Source organism: Egretta garzetta, unplaced genomic scaffold (genome assembly GCF_000687185.1).
Source record: "Egretta garzetta isolate BGI_Z169 unplaced genomic scaffold, ASM68718v1 scaffold373, whole genome shotgun sequence".
Lineage (NCBI taxonomy): Eukaryota > Metazoa > Chordata > Aves > Pelecaniformes > Ardeidae > Egretta > Egretta garzetta.
This window is the reverse complement of record NW_009259184.1, coordinates 1,661,393-1,679,071: the sequence shown is the minus strand read 5'-3', so window position 1 is coordinate 1,679,071 and position 17,679 is coordinate 1,661,393. Positions and strand designations below refer to the sequence as shown.

At 37.9% G+C, this 17,679-nt stretch overlaps 1 protein-coding gene across 1 annotated transcript; it reads left to right on the top strand.

Annotated features, from left to right (window-relative positions):
- The first annotated feature begins 2,756 nt into the window (after window positions 1-2,756).
- EIF2S3 (eukaryotic translation initiation factor 2 subunit gamma) lies at window positions 2,757-16,607 on the top strand. Its single transcript, XM_035891280.1, has 9 exons — window positions 2,757-2,838; window positions 4,266-4,360; window positions 5,553-5,711; window positions 6,974-7,108; window positions 8,057-8,151; window positions 9,028-9,172; window positions 9,599-9,768; window positions 10,501-10,673; window positions 12,827-16,607. Exons 2-9 carry the CDS (start codon window positions 4,306-4,308, stop codon window positions 12,888-12,890), a joined length of 996 nt encoding a protein of 331 aa, XP_035747173.1. The 5' UTR covers window positions 2,757-2,838; window positions 4,266-4,305; the 3' UTR covers window positions 12,891-16,607.
- The last annotated feature ends 1,072 nt before the right edge of the window (window positions 16,608-17,679 follow it).

Sequence of the window (17,679 nt, the reverse complement as noted above, 5' to 3'; positions counted from 1 at the left end):
GGTTGGCGTCCCGGCTTTGTGAGTGAAGCCTTTGTGTGACAGCGGCGGCGGCGTGCAGCTTCCTCCTTGTAAGGCCTGCCCTGCTTAGTGGTGTTAAAGGCTTTTCCTTCTCCGAAATGGAGTCATAAATTGGCGTTCTGTTCCCGAGTAGGCCAGATGAATTGGTTGCTAGCCCTGTCTTGGTTGGTCTACTAAGGAAATTTTCTTGACTACCAATAAAATCAGTTGCAGTGGTCTCTTGCTGTGGTAGTCTCGCCTATTAAATGTCTTGCCTGGACTGTCTCGCTTATTACAGATATATGCAGAGAAAACCGGTCAAAAATCCTATTGCTGCCTCCCTGGTTTTCGGCAAACTGGAAGGAGCTTATTTGTCTTTACAGTAATAGTATCTGTTATTCTTGGGGTTTGAGCACAAGAATTCTTTTTGTGTTATAGCTAAGCATGTTGATATTTAAGAGCGAAGCATGTTAGTAATTTCAAAAAGTTTCTTTACTTCCTTTCATTGTTGACCATGGCATTTGCCAGTTGGAAAGAGCACAGATGGGACTAACTGGGAGGTCAGTAAGGATTACCTTTTAGGCCTATTCTGTACTTTTTCAGTTGGCCCTTGAATGCTGAATGACTGGAGCTTGTAGCTGAACTTAGCCTTATACCAGTCTTGAGGAAAAAATTGCATGCGTGCCTAATTGTGTGCACGAGGAACAATTCTCTTGGTGACAGGATTTGCATCATGCTTATGTGCTTGTCACCCTACTAGATGGTGCCATCTGCAGGTCATGTTCCCATCGTAGACTTCAGTGCACGTAGTCACTTTAATTGCCTGTGTCAGGTAGACAAAACTTGGTTTGTATTGAATGTGAACATAATACTTGAGAATAGAACGAGTGAGCTTACACTTTTACACAGATGTGTCTAAGTTTATTTGATTGTTACGCACAGAACCTGCATGTAACAGTGTAAACAATACATGATTTAATGTCCATTAATATGTGTGTGTGTTATTTGTATCTTAGCAAAATATTTATATCCTGTCCTGCCGTAAGGACTCTCTTGGCATCCTGAATCTTTGCTTCAACTGAGCAGCTCATCCATATGAATTCAGTGCAGGATGGAAATTAACTGTAAACAGTTTCAAAAATTTTACAGAGGAACATTTCAGTGGATTTCAGCATTTGTCCAATATTTGGACAAACAGCTTTAAAAAACCCGAAAAAACTCTTTCAGCATTGTCTTTTTAACTATATGGAATGTATTTGTAAGTGCTTTGATTTGCCAGGTGCTACCAGTAGGTTCCTGCAACAGTCTCTTCAGGACAGCAGAATTTTTGTCTAATACCTAAAGTAGAAAATAGCAGTTTTTGAGGAAAAAGTAGTAATTTAAAGAAAACAAAATTAAATCCATGACACTAATGAAATCTCTGGACCTACGGACTCCAAAGTGTTAGTTGTAATTATGTATTGACCGTAATGAAACTTTATACCAATTAAACAGCTGTTTATTGACAAGCCTTTGTTTTTAAAACACCATGTAGCCAATGAAAAGTTAATTTGAATTTGCCTGTTATGTGTAATTTAAGTTTGGGGGTAAATAAGGGTTTTTTTGTGTGTTAGAGCTTCTTTTGAAATTTTTTTTGTTTATTTCCATCTTTCTTTAACACCTTGCAGCCTATATCAATTTACAGTCAGTGTTTTGATTTGCAGCCCATAATTGTATGCAATCAGGATTTTGTTCACTTTTTTCCTATTTCACATACTTAAAAGTCTGGAATACATATCTAGAATTATTTTAATGAGCTTGGTTTGATTTTGCTGAATAGAACTACTGGATAATTATTAAAAAAATACATAAAGTACTCACTAAACATTTAGATACAAGAAGAATAAATTCCAAAATCTCCCTCATACAGGATGTTACCAAGTTGACGCCTTTGTCACCAGAAGTCATCAGCAGACAAGCAACAATTAATATAGGTAAAAAAAAACTTCCAAAAAAGAGGGGGGCATTCATGTGACTCTTTGGTGCTCATGCAGTAGCATATGGTACATATGTAACAGCATTTTTAAGAAATTCTTACTGAAACAGACAGTAATAGATACAGTGTTTTTATTATAAATTTTATGAAGATGCAGGAAAAGACTTGTCAAACCCTTTTAACTTGAAAAGCACTGATTTTACTTCAGAAACATTGTTGAATGAAGTGGGGAATAGTTGCTAAAGCAAAGTTTATTTTACCTTAAAATTAATCATTGAAATGAGTTTCAGTAATATGCAAAGGTCTGTCCACTGGGTGCTCAATTTGAGATCTTGTTGTTTAAACAAATATGACTACAAAACCCATACATGCTTCTGATGGGAGCTCTGGACTTATTGGCTACAGAGAGTTTGGGGTAATTATGTGTTCATTGTAATGGAACTGCACAAAATTAAACAATGGTTTATTGACAAACATTTGCTCTTAAAACATAGGTACAATTGGTCATGTGGCCCATGGAAAGTCGACAGTAGTCAAAGCTATATCTGGAGTTCATACTGTCAGATTTAAAAATGAACTGGAAAGAAATATCACAATCAAGCTGGGCTATGCTAATGCAAAGGTGAGTCATTACTATAAATCTAGCAAATATGTTGCTAATATATTTCAGGGTGCATGTAAGCTTATAAGTTACTGGCCCTTGATGAATTAAACTTTTTCTCAATTTTTAAAAATTACTTGCAGATTTACAAGCTGGATGACCCAAGCTGTTCCCGGCCAGAGTGTTACCGATCCTGTGGAAGTAGCACCCCAGATGAGTTCCCTACAGACATTCCTGGCACCAAAGGGAACTTCAAACTTGTCAGGTAACTGCTGTAAAGTGAATGGTATAAATTGTGTTTACTTTATGTGCGCTTCCTTTTACATAACTGAAAATAGTCAGGGCTGAGCTGCAAGCTGAATGAATCGTTATGGCAGACTGCATGTTCTCAGCAGCTGGACACCCCTGATCTTAGGTTAAACTGCCTTGGTTTTATTTGTTGTAAGACACGGTCCATGGTAGAGCACAACTGTGTCTTCTGTCATCAGGTATTTGCAGGACTCTGAAGTGAAATGATACTTTTTTTCTGCTACATACGTACATTTTAAAGCCACTAGAATGAGAACCAATGTGAACCATACAAATGCACATTTAAAATACCTTTCTGGAGGGTGATCTTTGTTAAACTTTTTCTTCCTAGAGGCAGAAAAGTTTTCAAAGTTCTTAAAATGAATCTATGAAAACCTGAGACTTAATATGAGATCAGGCCTCTAAGTGGAGGCCAGGTGTCCTTTGTTTACTTCATTTCTAAGAAAGCATAGCATGGTCATTATGCAAGCATAGTAACCACAACAGTTGTTACCTGGGTCTCTGCAATGATTGCTCAAATGAGAGTAGTCACAAAGACTGTTGTACGACAGGATTCCTAGCTCGTGCTTATGTGTAAAAATACACATGCTGTTGTAATCACGTATTTCCTTCCTTTCTTTGGATTTCCAGTAGAGCATTTGTTCTAACAATAACTTATGTTGGAGTGTTACAGTCATGCAGCCATTGTTAAACCATTGGTTAAAAGCTTTGGATTCTTTACCTTATTGTTTATTTGCCTATCGTAGATTTTTAACATTGTCAGTGAAGGAGCAAATTAGTCCCTTGCTTTTTGGTGGCATGCTACCAGGAAACAAGTGTTCTTCACTGAATAGGTTCAGGCAAGAATATAGCGAATTGACTATTATGGTCTGCACAGTAAAATCATAAGGTTGGAACTAAGAGCTGTAACATTGTCTCTGTAGATAAATCTTTGACATGAAATGCAATTATAGTAGTGTAATTAAAGACCCATAATTTTCTAAAACTGGAGAATGGGAGACGTCTTTTAAGAGAGATAAGAGAGACCATGTGGTTTGTTGTTTTCGGTTTTGGGTTTGTTTGTTTCTTTTTATTCTGGTGCATTTAAATTTACAAGTAAATTTGCATAAATTTGCGAAATATTAAAGCAGTACCCAGTACAGATATATGGTATCGAATCTTAAAACTCAGAAAAAATATTCAGTAGGCATTCAGTAGTAGTCTTTGTGTTCTTATGGAAAAACTTCTAAGATATTACTTCTCAGCATCTATCTTGAAAAATTTCTTCTATCTATATTAAGGATGCTTTTAACCTTTATGTCTGCCTTGCTGCTCACATAAATCAGTCGGAGAAGTTGTTGATAATTGGCTTTTGGACTTCTTTTTAACTTTCTTCTACAACAGGCATGTCTCTTTTGTGGATTGTCCGGGCCATGATATTTTGATGGCTACTATGTTGAACGGTGCAGCAGTAATGGATGCAGCTTTACTGTTGATAGGTAATGATTGCTACACTAAAGCAGAGTGTGCTTTTTTTTTAATATCATGAAGCAACTTTAAATGGGTCTTAAAATTTAGTGGGGGGCGGTGAGCTATTAAAAAAAGTGAATGCTTTTGAGATGTGTTTAAGAAAATAAAGTGATGCTACAACAAAAATGTACCCTAACGAGGTGGGTTTTTTAAACATAGCTATACTCATTAGTCTGGTAGCTGGCCCAATTGATAGAAGATTAATTGGCTAAGACAAAACCTTGTGGTGATATAGTACTGTGAAATTTATGTCATTTTATGGAAATACATTAGCTACAGGTATATTTTGAGTTTCTCTGAAGCTTCAGTTTGCTTTAAGTATCTAGCCTTAGCCATCCAGGAGAGTCCACAAACTTCAATACAAACAGTAAAAACTCAGATAAATACGGACAAAATCAAGGTACAGATTTATCTCAATTTATACAGTTTTTGTTCTGATTTGCAAACAACAGGAAATGAGTGAAACTCATTTTTATATATCTGGAGAGCAATGTAGTGCTTTACAGGGATAAATAGCGATAAACAGCTTCAGATCCTGTAGTTTAAATCATCTGAGGTAGCTGATAGGCAGGAGGAATAACAGCTTGTTTGGATCTAGGAAGTGTGATAGACCAGACTTCAAGGTTAACCACTGTAATGGCACATCAGGCCAAAGTTGGCTTGTTGGACGGCTGAAATTCACACCACACTTGCATATTCACATACTTTGTGTATTTATTATGTGTTGTACAGTTTGGGGATCTTGGCTTTTTTATGGCTTTGGTGATAAGAACACACCAAAGAATTTTAAAACATTTCTTTACAGGTGACTTGTCCCATTTTGCTACAGTCAGCACTGAGGAGATGTTTAGAGACCTAGAGCATAGAATAAGTCAAGTAGACACAAGTTAGCTGTCAGTATTCTTGGAAATTTAAAATGTTTCTATTAAGGAGCAAGTAGAATGGGTGACTCTGGCAACCTCTCATCTGTAATATATTGTGTGGGTGGTAAAGCCAGCGCTTCTGGAGAAAAGTAGGTGCTTATTAACTTTGATGCTTCACACATAGCTTACTGAGAGCTGACTGTCTTTTTTTATAAAGATACAATGGAAAGTAGATGTCCTAACTGTAGGAGTTTTGTCTATCTTTATAGTTTCTATATTGCAGTCACTTCTCTTTCAGCTGGTAATGAGTCATGCCCTCAACCCCAGACCTCAGAACATCTAGCTGCTATAGAAATCATGAAACTGAAACACATTTTGATTCTACAGAATAAGATTGATTTGGTGAAGGAGAGCCAGGCTAAAGAACAGTATGAACAGATTCTTGCATTTGTACAAGGTAAGTTTTCAACAGCAGAAAATCCCGTTAATGGTGGAAATTTTTTTGTGTTGGGACATGGACGTAGTGGTTTTCTACCACTAACTAAATAATGAACATAGTTCGTTAATCTGAAAAATTGACCATTGGATTTGTGCTTCTTATGTGCGTCAGACTGCCTATGTACAATAGTTATGGCTGTTGGTCAGAGCTCTTGATGTAAAACTAATAGCAATGGCTCTTGTCTAGTAGCCTTCACTGAATTTTTTTGTTTCTTCTTGGTACTGTCTCTTCCTGGATTGTTTCTTTGCTAGAGATTGTACCGTGATTTTACTGCAGTGCAGTAGAGAATGAAGCAGTACTTGTTAGGGGCATCTTGTTGGTAGAAATGCGTTAGATACTTTTATTTCATCACAAGAGATTGGTCTTTCAGCGCCGTTAGTCCAGTTCAGGCAGTGTTACCCTACTCTGTCCATAAAGTTCTGCTCAACTTTAGTGCTTTGAGTTTTATCTTTCCCAGGAGTTTTCACTGTTTTCCTTGCTTACCTGCTTTAGTTGGGGTATGTGAAAAGCTGCAGAGCTAGACTGTCACTGTCAAAAGTAGCCAGTGGGTCTTTTTTTTTTTTTTATTTTTTAGTTCAGAATTGTTGCCTTGCATAAGCTGTTCATAACAGCTATGTCAGAGTGGCTTGATGCGTAAATTTGGAGTTTGTGAGAACTGGAGTTATCACAAGAAATGTGGATATATTTAAAACTAATAATATTTAACAGTCCTTGATAACTAAATGCATCCTTCCATAAAATTAGGGTTTTTCTAAAATGCGTATTTCTGTTGCAAAACTTAGAAAACTAGATCATTAAATTGATAGACATTTTAGTTTTTCAGAATAAAACCTGACTGTAAAATTAATACTGATGTATCAAATACTGAGATGCCTGATCTATCTGAGGAAATTATCTTAAGAATATTTCTGATCACAGTGTAGGAAGTGAATTCTCCCTTAGAGCAGAAGATTATCTTGCACAATGTTCAGAGAGCAACTGTTAAGCTCTTCATCCAGAGGCAATATGAGGACTGTTTCAGAATGCCTCGAAAAGTAGGTTTGTCTGGTTTGAGCTAAAATGTTGAAGGGAAGGATAAATGCTCTGATACTTACTGCTTTGGGAAATACACATAAAATGTGCCTTGAAATTCATTAGTGTATTTAACAATGGCAGAACATGTGGTCATGTGTCTGTAAATAGTATATTAAGGCTTGATGTTCAACTTGATTTTGTTTTAGGTACAGTTGCAGAAGGAGCTCCAATAATTCCGATCTCAGCACAGCTGAAATACAACATTGAGGTAGTTTGTGAGTATATAGTGAAGAAAATCCCGGTCCCTTTGCGAGACTTCACATCCGAACCAAGGCTTATTGGTACGTAAATGCTTAGGTCTGGGCATTTGTGGCTAACCGTTTACTACAGGTATCTACGTTTAGAATAGTGTGTTGCTGAATGCTCTAAAAAGAGGTAGATTTAAAAGGAGCATTTAGTGCGCTCTTATTTGAAAACTTGCATATTTTCTGAGATCTGTATTGTTTGTTCATGTTTAGTTGCTATAGTTAAATCTGTTTGAGGTAGTTGCTGGTTTTTGTGGGTTTTGTGTATGTTCTATGTGTATGCCAGCACTAAAATGCAATAAAGATGAGAAATTTGTCTTAAAAACATTCCTTTAGTTACTATGAATTTAAATTTCATTTAACAAAGTCCTGACAAACTGCTGAATTTGAAAAGTAAAGTATTTTCATTAAAATATTAGAGGTAGCCTGGTTCGATTTTCTGTGTTAGTTTCCTGTCTCCTGGATATAATTCTCAAAGTCCCAGTTGTTGTCCAGCATGTTACGAAATTCAGTTCTCCTACAGTGAATGCATTTGTTTGCCCTTTTTTCCACATAAAACATGGGAGACCTACAAAACATGTTGAGAATGCTTAAAAATTGACTACATTAAAACAAGGTTCCAGTATTCACAATGATATGTTGTGAATATTGAAGGGGTTTTGTAATGTAATTGATCACTGCTTTCTTTTTCAGATACTGATCTTTAACATAATTTCTGCTATGCAGGAACAGTTTTAAAAATCATTTGTATATATGAGCAGCTTAAGTGGTTTTGAGGACAAAATCGGCTATATACTTAAAAATTCGGAATGAAATATTCATCATATTTTAGTGTTCTTCCTGAATTATGTTTTTGTAATATTTATAGATATGTGTATACCTTCATAAGAACAGGGAAGCAGTCAAAGTTGCTAAAGAAAGACACTAATTCTTTAAAAATACCTGATCTTAAATATAAACCTGGTTATGGTCTATTCTTTTCAGTAATTCGGTCTTTTGATGTCAACAAACCTGGCTGTGAAGTTGATGACCTTAAGGGAGGTGTAGCTGGTGGCAGTATTCTAAAGGGTGTTTTAAAGGTAACCTTTTCCCTGTCTTGTCTGGAGATTTGTAATGACAATAGTGAGTAGATTTTTTGCATGCTTAGTGCAAAACTGAATCTATGTAATTGATTTTTTTTTTTTTAAACTAGAATACAGTCAGATAGCACTTACCCTTTCTGTCTGTGCCTCATTTTTACTTTCCTGTTCTAAAATACCAGAATAAGAAACACTAATTTTTATTTTTTAAATACGTTTTTGCTAATGATGATACTGATGTCATTGCTTACAAATTGAGGGAGCTTTCTTTTGTGTGTCCTGCTAGTTTTACTTGCTGAATTACTGGGGAGAAGAGGGGAGCAAAAGAACTTTGACAGTGCCTTGGAAGTTTGTGTGGGTTCCCATAGATCCCACTTCCCCATTTAAATATTCTGTATATTTTGATTTTTTTATTTTGCTTGTGGGATACTATTGACAGATGGAAACTTTAAAAGTTGCTCTGCTAGACTGAAAAGCAAACTACGTCTTTGAACATTTACAAAACTTGTATTTTCTTTGCCTTGTGGTTTATTGATGCTGATCAGTGAAACCAATTGAATTAAGTAATTTTTTCTCAGATGTCATTTTAAAAAAATTTAAATGTTGGAATTATTGCTGATAATAACTGCCTTTGCTAAAGCAGTTTTACAAATTGTATTGAAAAGAAAATCAATTGTTACATTGGCTATAAGATACAGAGCTTTCAATATTGTTCAATTTGCAGTAAACAGTGCAACAAAAAGCCTAGAAGTTCTACAGTAGCCCAGAACTGAGGACTTGTAGATCTTGGGATAAGTAGGTCTTATCTGTGACTAGTGGTTAGCTTTATGTTCATGTGAAACATCCAGTTAATTGCTTTTTCACTTTTGTAATTAGGTGGGTCAGGAAATTGAGGTCCGGCCTGGTATCGTGTCCAAGGACAGTGAAGGAAAACTCATGTGCAAGCCGATCTTTTCCAAAATCGTGTCACTCTTTGCCGAACACAATGATCTACAATATGCTGCTCCGGGGGGTCTTATAGGTAAGAATATTCCTTTACAAAAAGATTTATTTCTTCATGCTTATTAAAACCACTTGGTTTCATTCAAGAATAAATTTCAGTGTAGTAAACAAAAGGCTATGAGCAATTTCAAGTAACTCATGTATGTAGAGAGAGACAACATGAGTGTGAAAAGTGGATGTTTAATAAATAATTTTCCTGAACATCACTGGCCAACGCAGATCAGCTTGCATTGTTAATTGTACTAGCTTCGACAGTAGAATATTTCTTCATCTGTTTAGACAGAGCTCACAGTCTTGCTGACATTCTGAAAGTGCTGTCCAGGTAACAGGGAATTCCCAGTACATTCTCAGTTTGTTGGTTTTAGATCTCCTTCAAATATTTTAATACATAAATGTGACAGCTACTTTTCAATTACTCCTTGTGATTTTCCTTGTTGTGTTGTAGGTGTTGGAACTAAGATTGATCCAACTTTGTGTCGGGCTGACCGCATGGTAGGCCAAGTTCTTGGTGCAGTTGGAGCACTGCCGGAAATATTTACAGAGCTAGAAATTTCCTATTTCTTGCTGAGACGACTATTAGGTGTGCGCACTGAAGGAGACAAGAAAGCTGCGAAGGTCTCTACCCCTTTTTTGCTTTCCTGATTTCTTTTCTTGTGCTAAGTTTTATTAGTATATACTTTTTTGACTTTATGTAGTAATTTTGTCTCCCTGTTCATATATGCTTGTCACTAAACTCACCTGCTTATTTAGTATTGTGGAAAAGAAACTGAACCTGATGCATGGCACAGTCTCACATTCCGTGGTCCATTTTACACAAATCAAAATAAGATCACAATTTTCCCTGTTAGCATTAAAATCTATAAACTGCTTCACGCAACAGTAATTTACGTGCTTCAGGGCTCTCTTTATCCTGTGAAATGAATTTTTTTTTGTGAAATTATTTTGATGTGTTTGGGCAGAAGGGAAGTGAGACTATCCAGATTATTTAAAAGAATGGTGTAATATTCCAGTTTGTAGCAATACCTGAGACTGTTTACACTTCTAATACAGTATGTGAAATCTTCAGTATGTTTTGTAGAAAAGGTAGAGAAATTCCAAGAAAGTATATCGTACCAGGAACGTGCAGTACTACACACACAACCTATTTGCATATTTGCCCTTTCACATATAAACTTTATCCACTGACACTGTTGTGCATGATTGGGGAGGGATATTTGTAGTTTTTGCATTTCTCAGCTATGTCTTTTTTTGTGGCCAATAGGGAACAGAAGATGCTCAATATTGTCTGTGGTATATTTTTTTAATTACTGAAGCTTATGTTTCAGAGTTCTATATGTCTGTCTTCAGGTGCAAAAATTATCGAAGAATGAAGTTTTAATGGTAAACATAGGATCCTTATCTACTGGAGGGAGAGTCAGTGCAGTAAAGGCTGATTTGGGGAAGATTGTGCTAACTAACCCAGTATGCACAGAAGTGGGAGAAAAAATTGCCCTGAGTCGAAGAGTTGAGAAACACTGGCGGTAAGTTGGTGCTAAATTGGTAGAGTACCTGGTTGTTTTATTGTTAACAAAAAAATACGTGGATCTGATTTAGTTCTAGAATAGGTAAGTGTGTGTCATGTCTATTTTAAAAATCCCTCTGGATTCTCCTAACACATTGACACCATTATTGTGGGATGCTTCATTTCATTACTAGCCTCTTTTTTTAAAGAAGCATTATAAATGGGTAGGTACCTACTAGTTACCAGACAAGGAAACATCTGAGGTTCGTGGTTTGTTGCCAAAATTGCCATTCTGTGAATTGAACCAACAGTAGGCAATCTTGGCAGAGCCTGTCTTTATACACACCTAAGTCAATGGTGTTCTACCTGTGGAGCTGTATGTGATTTCTAGTGCAATGTTGAAATAATAGCAGGGGAGGGGGGACATCCTAAGGTTTGGGTATTTTATGTACTGTGAGCAGAGAGGAAAGACTGACCCATTCCGATTACAAATACAAAATACCAGACTGCACAGAAGCATCTGGAGACTGCGAATGACAAGCGGAATTGGTTGATGATTTCTTTTAATCTTGGTGCTATACTTCTGTTTAGATGATTATACATACTGTACCTGTTGTGTTCCATAAGACTACATGAATGTCATAAGAACATAAGGGTATTTAAATTCTTTGACCCTGCACAGCTTTTGTAGTATAAGGGAACATAGCTGTTTTTACAAGAAGTCTCTACTGTATGAAAAAGAACCAAGCTTTAAATATCCATGGATGCATGTTTCTTTCTCAGATCAACAAGAAAGCGTAGACAGGAATTTAGTGCTTGCTGTCTCAGAGCTAGCTGACAAATTACGGAAGAGATTATTCCCTGAAAAAACAAGGAAAAAAGATAACATGCCTTGAACAGAAGGGGGAAAAAAAAAACCAAACAAACAGGACCCAAATTAAGTCAGGGAAAGCAGAAGGAAGAAGAGAAACTATTTATATTGGAAATTATGCTTTTTTTGAGCTATAGAGTGACAGCCTGTGCAAATTTTAATGTGAGTTTTGTTGCTTCTGTAGATTTCTTCCCACTCAAACAACATGACCAAGTTTTGCCAAAAAGCTCACTTATCTCTGGATTATGGGGTGGGCAAGTAGAGGTAGCCTGCTATGAAGATCCTGTTATTAAAAAGTTGCCTTCTGTGCTGTATTAAAAGGACAAAAGAGACAACATAAGGAAACTGGGAGTTGAGAAAAGGGAAAGGAGACAAACTGGGAAGAGCAGCATAATAAAATCCAATTGGAGTAAAGATAATGTACAGTTAGTACTGTGAAAAGGAACTGCAATGGAGTACTGAAAAGATGGAATGAAGTGTGAAAGCAAGAGATGAAAAGGGTGTATAAAATAGAAAGTAAATATATAGAGGCATAGAGGTTAAATAGCAAATGGCCAAGCAGAAAGGAAGGATACACTAGTGATTACAAGGAGCAATGAATTCAAAGGTGGACTAGTTAAAACCTGCAGATATGGCCCTAAAAAGTGGGAAGTACTGGGCAAATATATTTCCGTTCCTTTCTGTCCAGAGTCAGGCTCCACTGCTTAGCAAACTAAATTGAGATGCATGTGTAGTGTCTGTGTATCTCTGCCAGAAATAGGAAATGTTTTAAAGACAGTTGTATTAATAACATGGACTGCCTACTGTTTGTGGAAATTGACATAATCTTAATTTCTTTTTAAAAGCATCTTTTTCTGAGGTGACAGTGGCCTTTAGAAGGGGCCTTCATTTTACTGAATATAAATAGTAGCACTTACCTGAGAGTTGAGTTACCTTTAAAGGTTACATGTTTGTTGTGAGTTACAGTTCTGTTTATAATCTTCCTGTCATCTTGTCTGAATTTTCACATTTTCATTTCTATTTGAAATTAATGCAGCACTTCAGGCACAGGTGAAGGATATCAAGCTGTGAATAGATTTAGAGTCCACCAGTACAGCATAAGCTACAAAATTTCTAGATTTTTAGTTTACTGTGTTTCCACTATCCAGTCTTAGATCTTGTAGGAAATTTTGAGTGGGAGACAAGTGGAGAAAATTCAAAATGTGAGAACTGAAGACATAAGCATGACAAAAGGATGTTGATTTATTGTGGATATTTCTGACTACTATTAAAAGTAATATAAACTGTTTTTCTTTTTGCAGTTTAATTGGTTGGGGTCAAATCAGAAGAGGAGTGACAATCAAGCCGACTGTTGATGATGACTGAAGAACAAAAGAAAGTGCTTCATTTTTAAAGATGAAGTGCCTGTTTCTATTTTGGAAGGGGTATATTTTCAGTGGAATTGGAAGCTGTGCAAACATTATCTTTGAGTTGTATGGCTGTCCTTGTACATTTTATTGAATTGTACCCTCTTACTAAAATACTAGTCATTATCACCATTAAAAGTGTAAAAGCATTGGCGTAGGAGTGGGTTTAATTATCCACATTTTAGTAGAAATTAATTGTACATGTCTCATGGCATGTCTAATTTATGTTATTTTGTGTTTCAGATATATCTGTTTAATATCAGTCAAGCCAGCCCCAGTGTAACACACAAACCATAAATCTGGTATTGAAATAAAATATTGCTTATTTTCATTAATTCATACAATTTTTCTGAGTAACAGAAGACTGCAGTGATTGTTCAACCAGTACAAGAATTAAAAACAAAAAACCAAACTCTTCTTGAAGACTAGTACCCTTGCTGCACAACAGCTTGTTTTGGTTAGACAGCTGTTTACAACAAAAACTTTCTTTCCTAGTTTGTATGGCTCTGACTGAGGATCCTAGCTGTATTACGCTTTGTAATTAGGGTGGCAACATTGACTGACATAAACTTGTCACTTCCAGTATTACAAGGAGTTTTGGTTAAACCCCCGAAGAAAAACTACAAGTAAACTGGATCTGAACTGACACTACTGTTTTTGACCTTATTTTAGAATGGATTTGTGAAAAGAACATGATTAGTTTGAAATGTAGCTGTTTGTCCTTGTGGAACTGTGTGTGGGTGACCTGAAAGCTCTTTATACAGTAGGAGTAGACTGTTTATTTTGAAGTTGCATTGAGCAAATTTAGCTATGATCTTGAACCGTAAAATATCTGGGAAAGGCTGTAGAAAGGAATGATTGGGGGGCAGGGGGCATTCAGAATGAGATGAGGGAAAAGGTGTAAAACTGCTTTTGCTTAGCTAGCCTGAATCATGCTCCTTAGGAGAAAACATAATGTAATAAACTTACTGTTGAGCGCTAATACTTTCATCCGTTTAGGCTTAACTACTTCATTTGTACTCATGTACATAGTTCTAGGTATTTTATATACTAGACTATTTAGCAAGTCGTGCTACTTTCCATATTTTTATATGAAGTACTGTGTTCATTTTCAAAGCCTGCTTTCAGTTGTATTTAATATCTTCAAGGGCATTCTAAAGGTAAATACTGTTTCACGCATCAAAATGGACTTTCATGAAGCAACTTGAGTTTCGCTCCTGATTTTGCATTGTATTTTGTGTTGCCTTACGCCATCTACATTCTTATACTCAGTTCCTCCACTTGTAAAGTACTTCTACTTTGCGTGGTGTTGAGACTAAATACATTTATTTTCTGTAGTGCTTCTCCTTTTTAAAAGCGAGAGTCAGCTATAGTTCTTCCCGATTCTCCTGATACTTGACCAGTATGCAATCTTAAATGTGTCTGTTTTAAAGACTGCATCTTCCATGCTTTGGAAAGCTCACTGCTGTAACTCTGAATTCTAGGAACTTGGATAAATTTATGTCTTACCTAGTTTGGGAGCATGAGGGTGAGCACAACGGAGAAAGTAAGCTACCGCAGAGCGCTAGGATGGCACCGGCACCAGGGTGAAACCTAGTCCAAAGAGTTCTGTCTAAGTGCACTGAATGTATGGGTCTAATGATACGGAAATGCTGAAATGCTTCTGACCAATTGGTTAAGCACCCATAGGCCTTTTTAGGCACCTAGGTATTTTGGAGACTGGGCCTTAATCTCTTGATCTGCATTGTCAAAAATAAAAGTGCCATAATCTTTCCAAAACGCTTGGTGTGCTCCTTGGCTTGGATGGGTAGTAAATGCAGTGTTGTCCTAGTTGCTGGGTTTAGTAGCCAGCCTTGCATCCTTCCAGCTAAATAGCTGTAGGTCAGTACTTAATTTAGGTCTAAAACATGACTTGATACTGCTGTAGTTGTTAGCAGATTCATTAAGTAGGTACATGGTACCAGTAACATTAAGAAATGCTTTATGGAAGTGTCTTGCTCCCTCTGAAGTACGAGGTAATGCTTTGTTCGTCCGATGGCGTGCAGTGAAGTGCCAGGGTAGTGAATTTCGTTTCTGGCCCGTTCTTGCATCAGCCTGCTTTCACAATGGCTCTTCCAGTCTGGGCTATGGTTTGGCTTTTTTAGCAGCTGCAGCCCTCTCCCAGGACAGTTGCTTGTATTCTGAACTGTTCCCCACTTCCTTCTGATGGTGGTAGGCTTGGGTTCGTTACTCGCGCGTGTATGCTGTGTCGTGCAGAAAAGCGTTGCCAACTTGGGATGGCTCTTGCAGAAGAGCGCGTCTGGCCCGGAGTCCGCTCCGATCCTTCCCAAGAGAAGAAGGGAGGTCAGGAGCGTGTAGAGGTAGTCTGAGGTGTCAGCTGTGATTTACATGTGGCATGAACAGCGTGCTGTATGTCCTGTCGCATTGTGGCAGGGGGGAGTGGAGGGGAGGTGTAAAGTGCAAAGTTCTTTTTTTGCCACCAAAATGTTACGTTTCCTCTAACTGGAAAGCTTTGGCTCTGCCGGCACAACTAAAGAGTAATGGGAATGTTTTAAGACTTCAGTGAACACGTGAAGCACGCGACTGCAGCGTCAGAGAGTTGAGTACGGACGGTGTAAGTACATTACATGCTGACGCGCCCGTACCCGGCCTCTCTGCACTCGCTGAATTGCGATGCCCAGGTTTAGGTGAACGATGGGAGAGAAAAAGATGCCACGTAGGACTAAGGAAGTTGAAAATCACTTAGATTTTCTTGGCCAGGATGGAAACAGTAACAGATGACTTGCGAGCGCCCTCTCTTTACCGAGCATTTGTTTCAAAGATGAACTGATGATTTTTATTTTTATTTTTATTTAACCCTTCATAGGCCAGATTGAGCTACTTGAACATAGGTGTGCGGTTGCATTTCAGGTGGGTTGGCCAGCCCAGGGCACGGGTGTGGAGCTGGCAGCTACCGTACTTGCCACATTCTGGAGTGGTAGCTGGATACCGTAGGGCATCTGAGGTGGCCCCAGTACCTCCACTGAGGTAACTCGTTCTCTTCCAATAATCCGTCTGATCTTGGTAATTGGTTTCAGGAGGGTGCTGGGATAGTGAGTGGTACCTCTTCGCTACCAGGAGGAAAGTGTATCACCTTAATAAATGTTTTGCAAAAGGCTTCTGGTATGTAAGAAACCTACTGGACCAGTGTAAGTTAACCGAACCACTGCCTCTTGTTTTGATCAACCTGTGATTGGTTCTGTATTGAAATCAGTAAGAGAGGCTGGCTGGCTGGCTGTTACACCAGGGTTTGGTAACGCTTGTCACTGGTTAGCTCAAATTAAACAAGCTACTTCTCCATCATGTTTATCTGTATCGCAAATACTGTACTGCCCTGCAAACCACTCGTGGTTAAAATTCAAGTTGGTGACCTAGTCTAAGTACATGAAATTAGATTTTAAGCAAGCAAAGGTGGACAAAACTTCAAGTAGTTTTTCACTTCAGCTTTTTGTAAATGCCAAAGCGATGGCTGCTGCTTCACTTGATTTTATGTGTGGAAATGAAATTATTCTTAATAGAAGCGGGTGCTAGTTTCCTGTTGTTTCCAATGGAACTGAAGTCAGGTTTAAAACTGAACAGAAACTGTGGGAGGAAAGCGTGGCTGCTCTCCAAGGGCTGCAGGCAGCCGCTGGCCCAGAGCTGCTCTCCAGCACTATACCTTTGAGCGTAGAGATTGTCCAAAAGCAGTTTTTCCACTGAAGATGGTCCTCCGGGCCATTGGGTGGTTGTTGGGTTTTTTCTGTGGGTTTTTTTTTTTGGTTTTTTTTTTTTTAAATTTCTCCGCTTCCCATCCATATGAGTGTGAAAACCTTATTAATGGAGCAGAACGGTTTTCAAGAGAGCAGTCTTCCAGGCAGCAAGGGTCACATCTCTCCTTTGCAGCAAGGACTCACATCTGCGTAGAAAGCTGAAGTCCTTGTTGTTCAGGGTACCGTGGATGGATTTTAATCCTCTGTATGTACACTTTTTGTGGCATGGGGCTTGCAACAACTGTCGGGATGCTGCAGGGATTTGGAGGGCCGGTGTTCAGAACTGTGATTCTAATTAACTCCAGGTAGAAACTCTGCTCCAAATGGGAATAAACACCCACGGGAGAGCTTGTTCAGTTTATTTCTTTTCTCTCTTCCTTTTCTCCCACCAGTTCTGCCTGTGAAAATGAAAGGTAAATGGAATCCCTTTACTGCCCATCCCAATTTGTACAGAAGGTCTCACTGTCTTACAGGCTAAGCATCTTGTTAGTGACACAAGACGTAGAAGTGTCTTCCTAGTGCCATGTTCCAAGTTCTCTTCCACTCACATCTTGCTGCCTAACAGGCAAGAGAATCACTACCTTAAATTTGCCATAAAGAAAAACATCGGAAAAATGCATTTACTGGAATCTTTAAAATGAAGGTCAGTCACCTTAGTGACTTCTGTAGCAACAGGAACCTGCTAAAGTAGGAAAATGTCAGATTAATGGCAACTGCGGTCATACAGCTGCTTTAAAGGAGCAGAAGCCTGGGTTGCTGTTGAAGCTTGGACCTATCCTGCTCTGGATGCTTGTTCCGTGCACCTGTTGTATCAGCTCCGGTGCTTGCTCAGATGTGCGGTGAATCAGGTGATGGAACGGGTTTGAAAAACATTTTATTTCTTTTTTTTTTTTTTTTTTTTTTTTTTTTTTTTAGAAATGGAAGGAGAGAAGCAGATCAAAGACAGTCTTTTCTGTTGGC

Coding starts and splice junctions, on each gene's coding strand:
- EIF2S3 (XM_035891280.1), top strand. CDS start 4,306: ATGGCTACTATGTTGAACGGTGCAGCAGTAATGGATGCAGCTTTACTG. Junction 4,361..5,552: donor TGCAGCTTTACTGTTGATAG/GTAATGATTGCT, acceptor CTTCTCTTTCAG/CTGGTAATGAGTCATGCCCT. Junction 7,109..8,056: donor ATCCGAACCAAGGCTTATTG/GTACGTAAATGC, acceptor TATTCTTTTCAG/TAATTCGGTCTTTTGATGTC.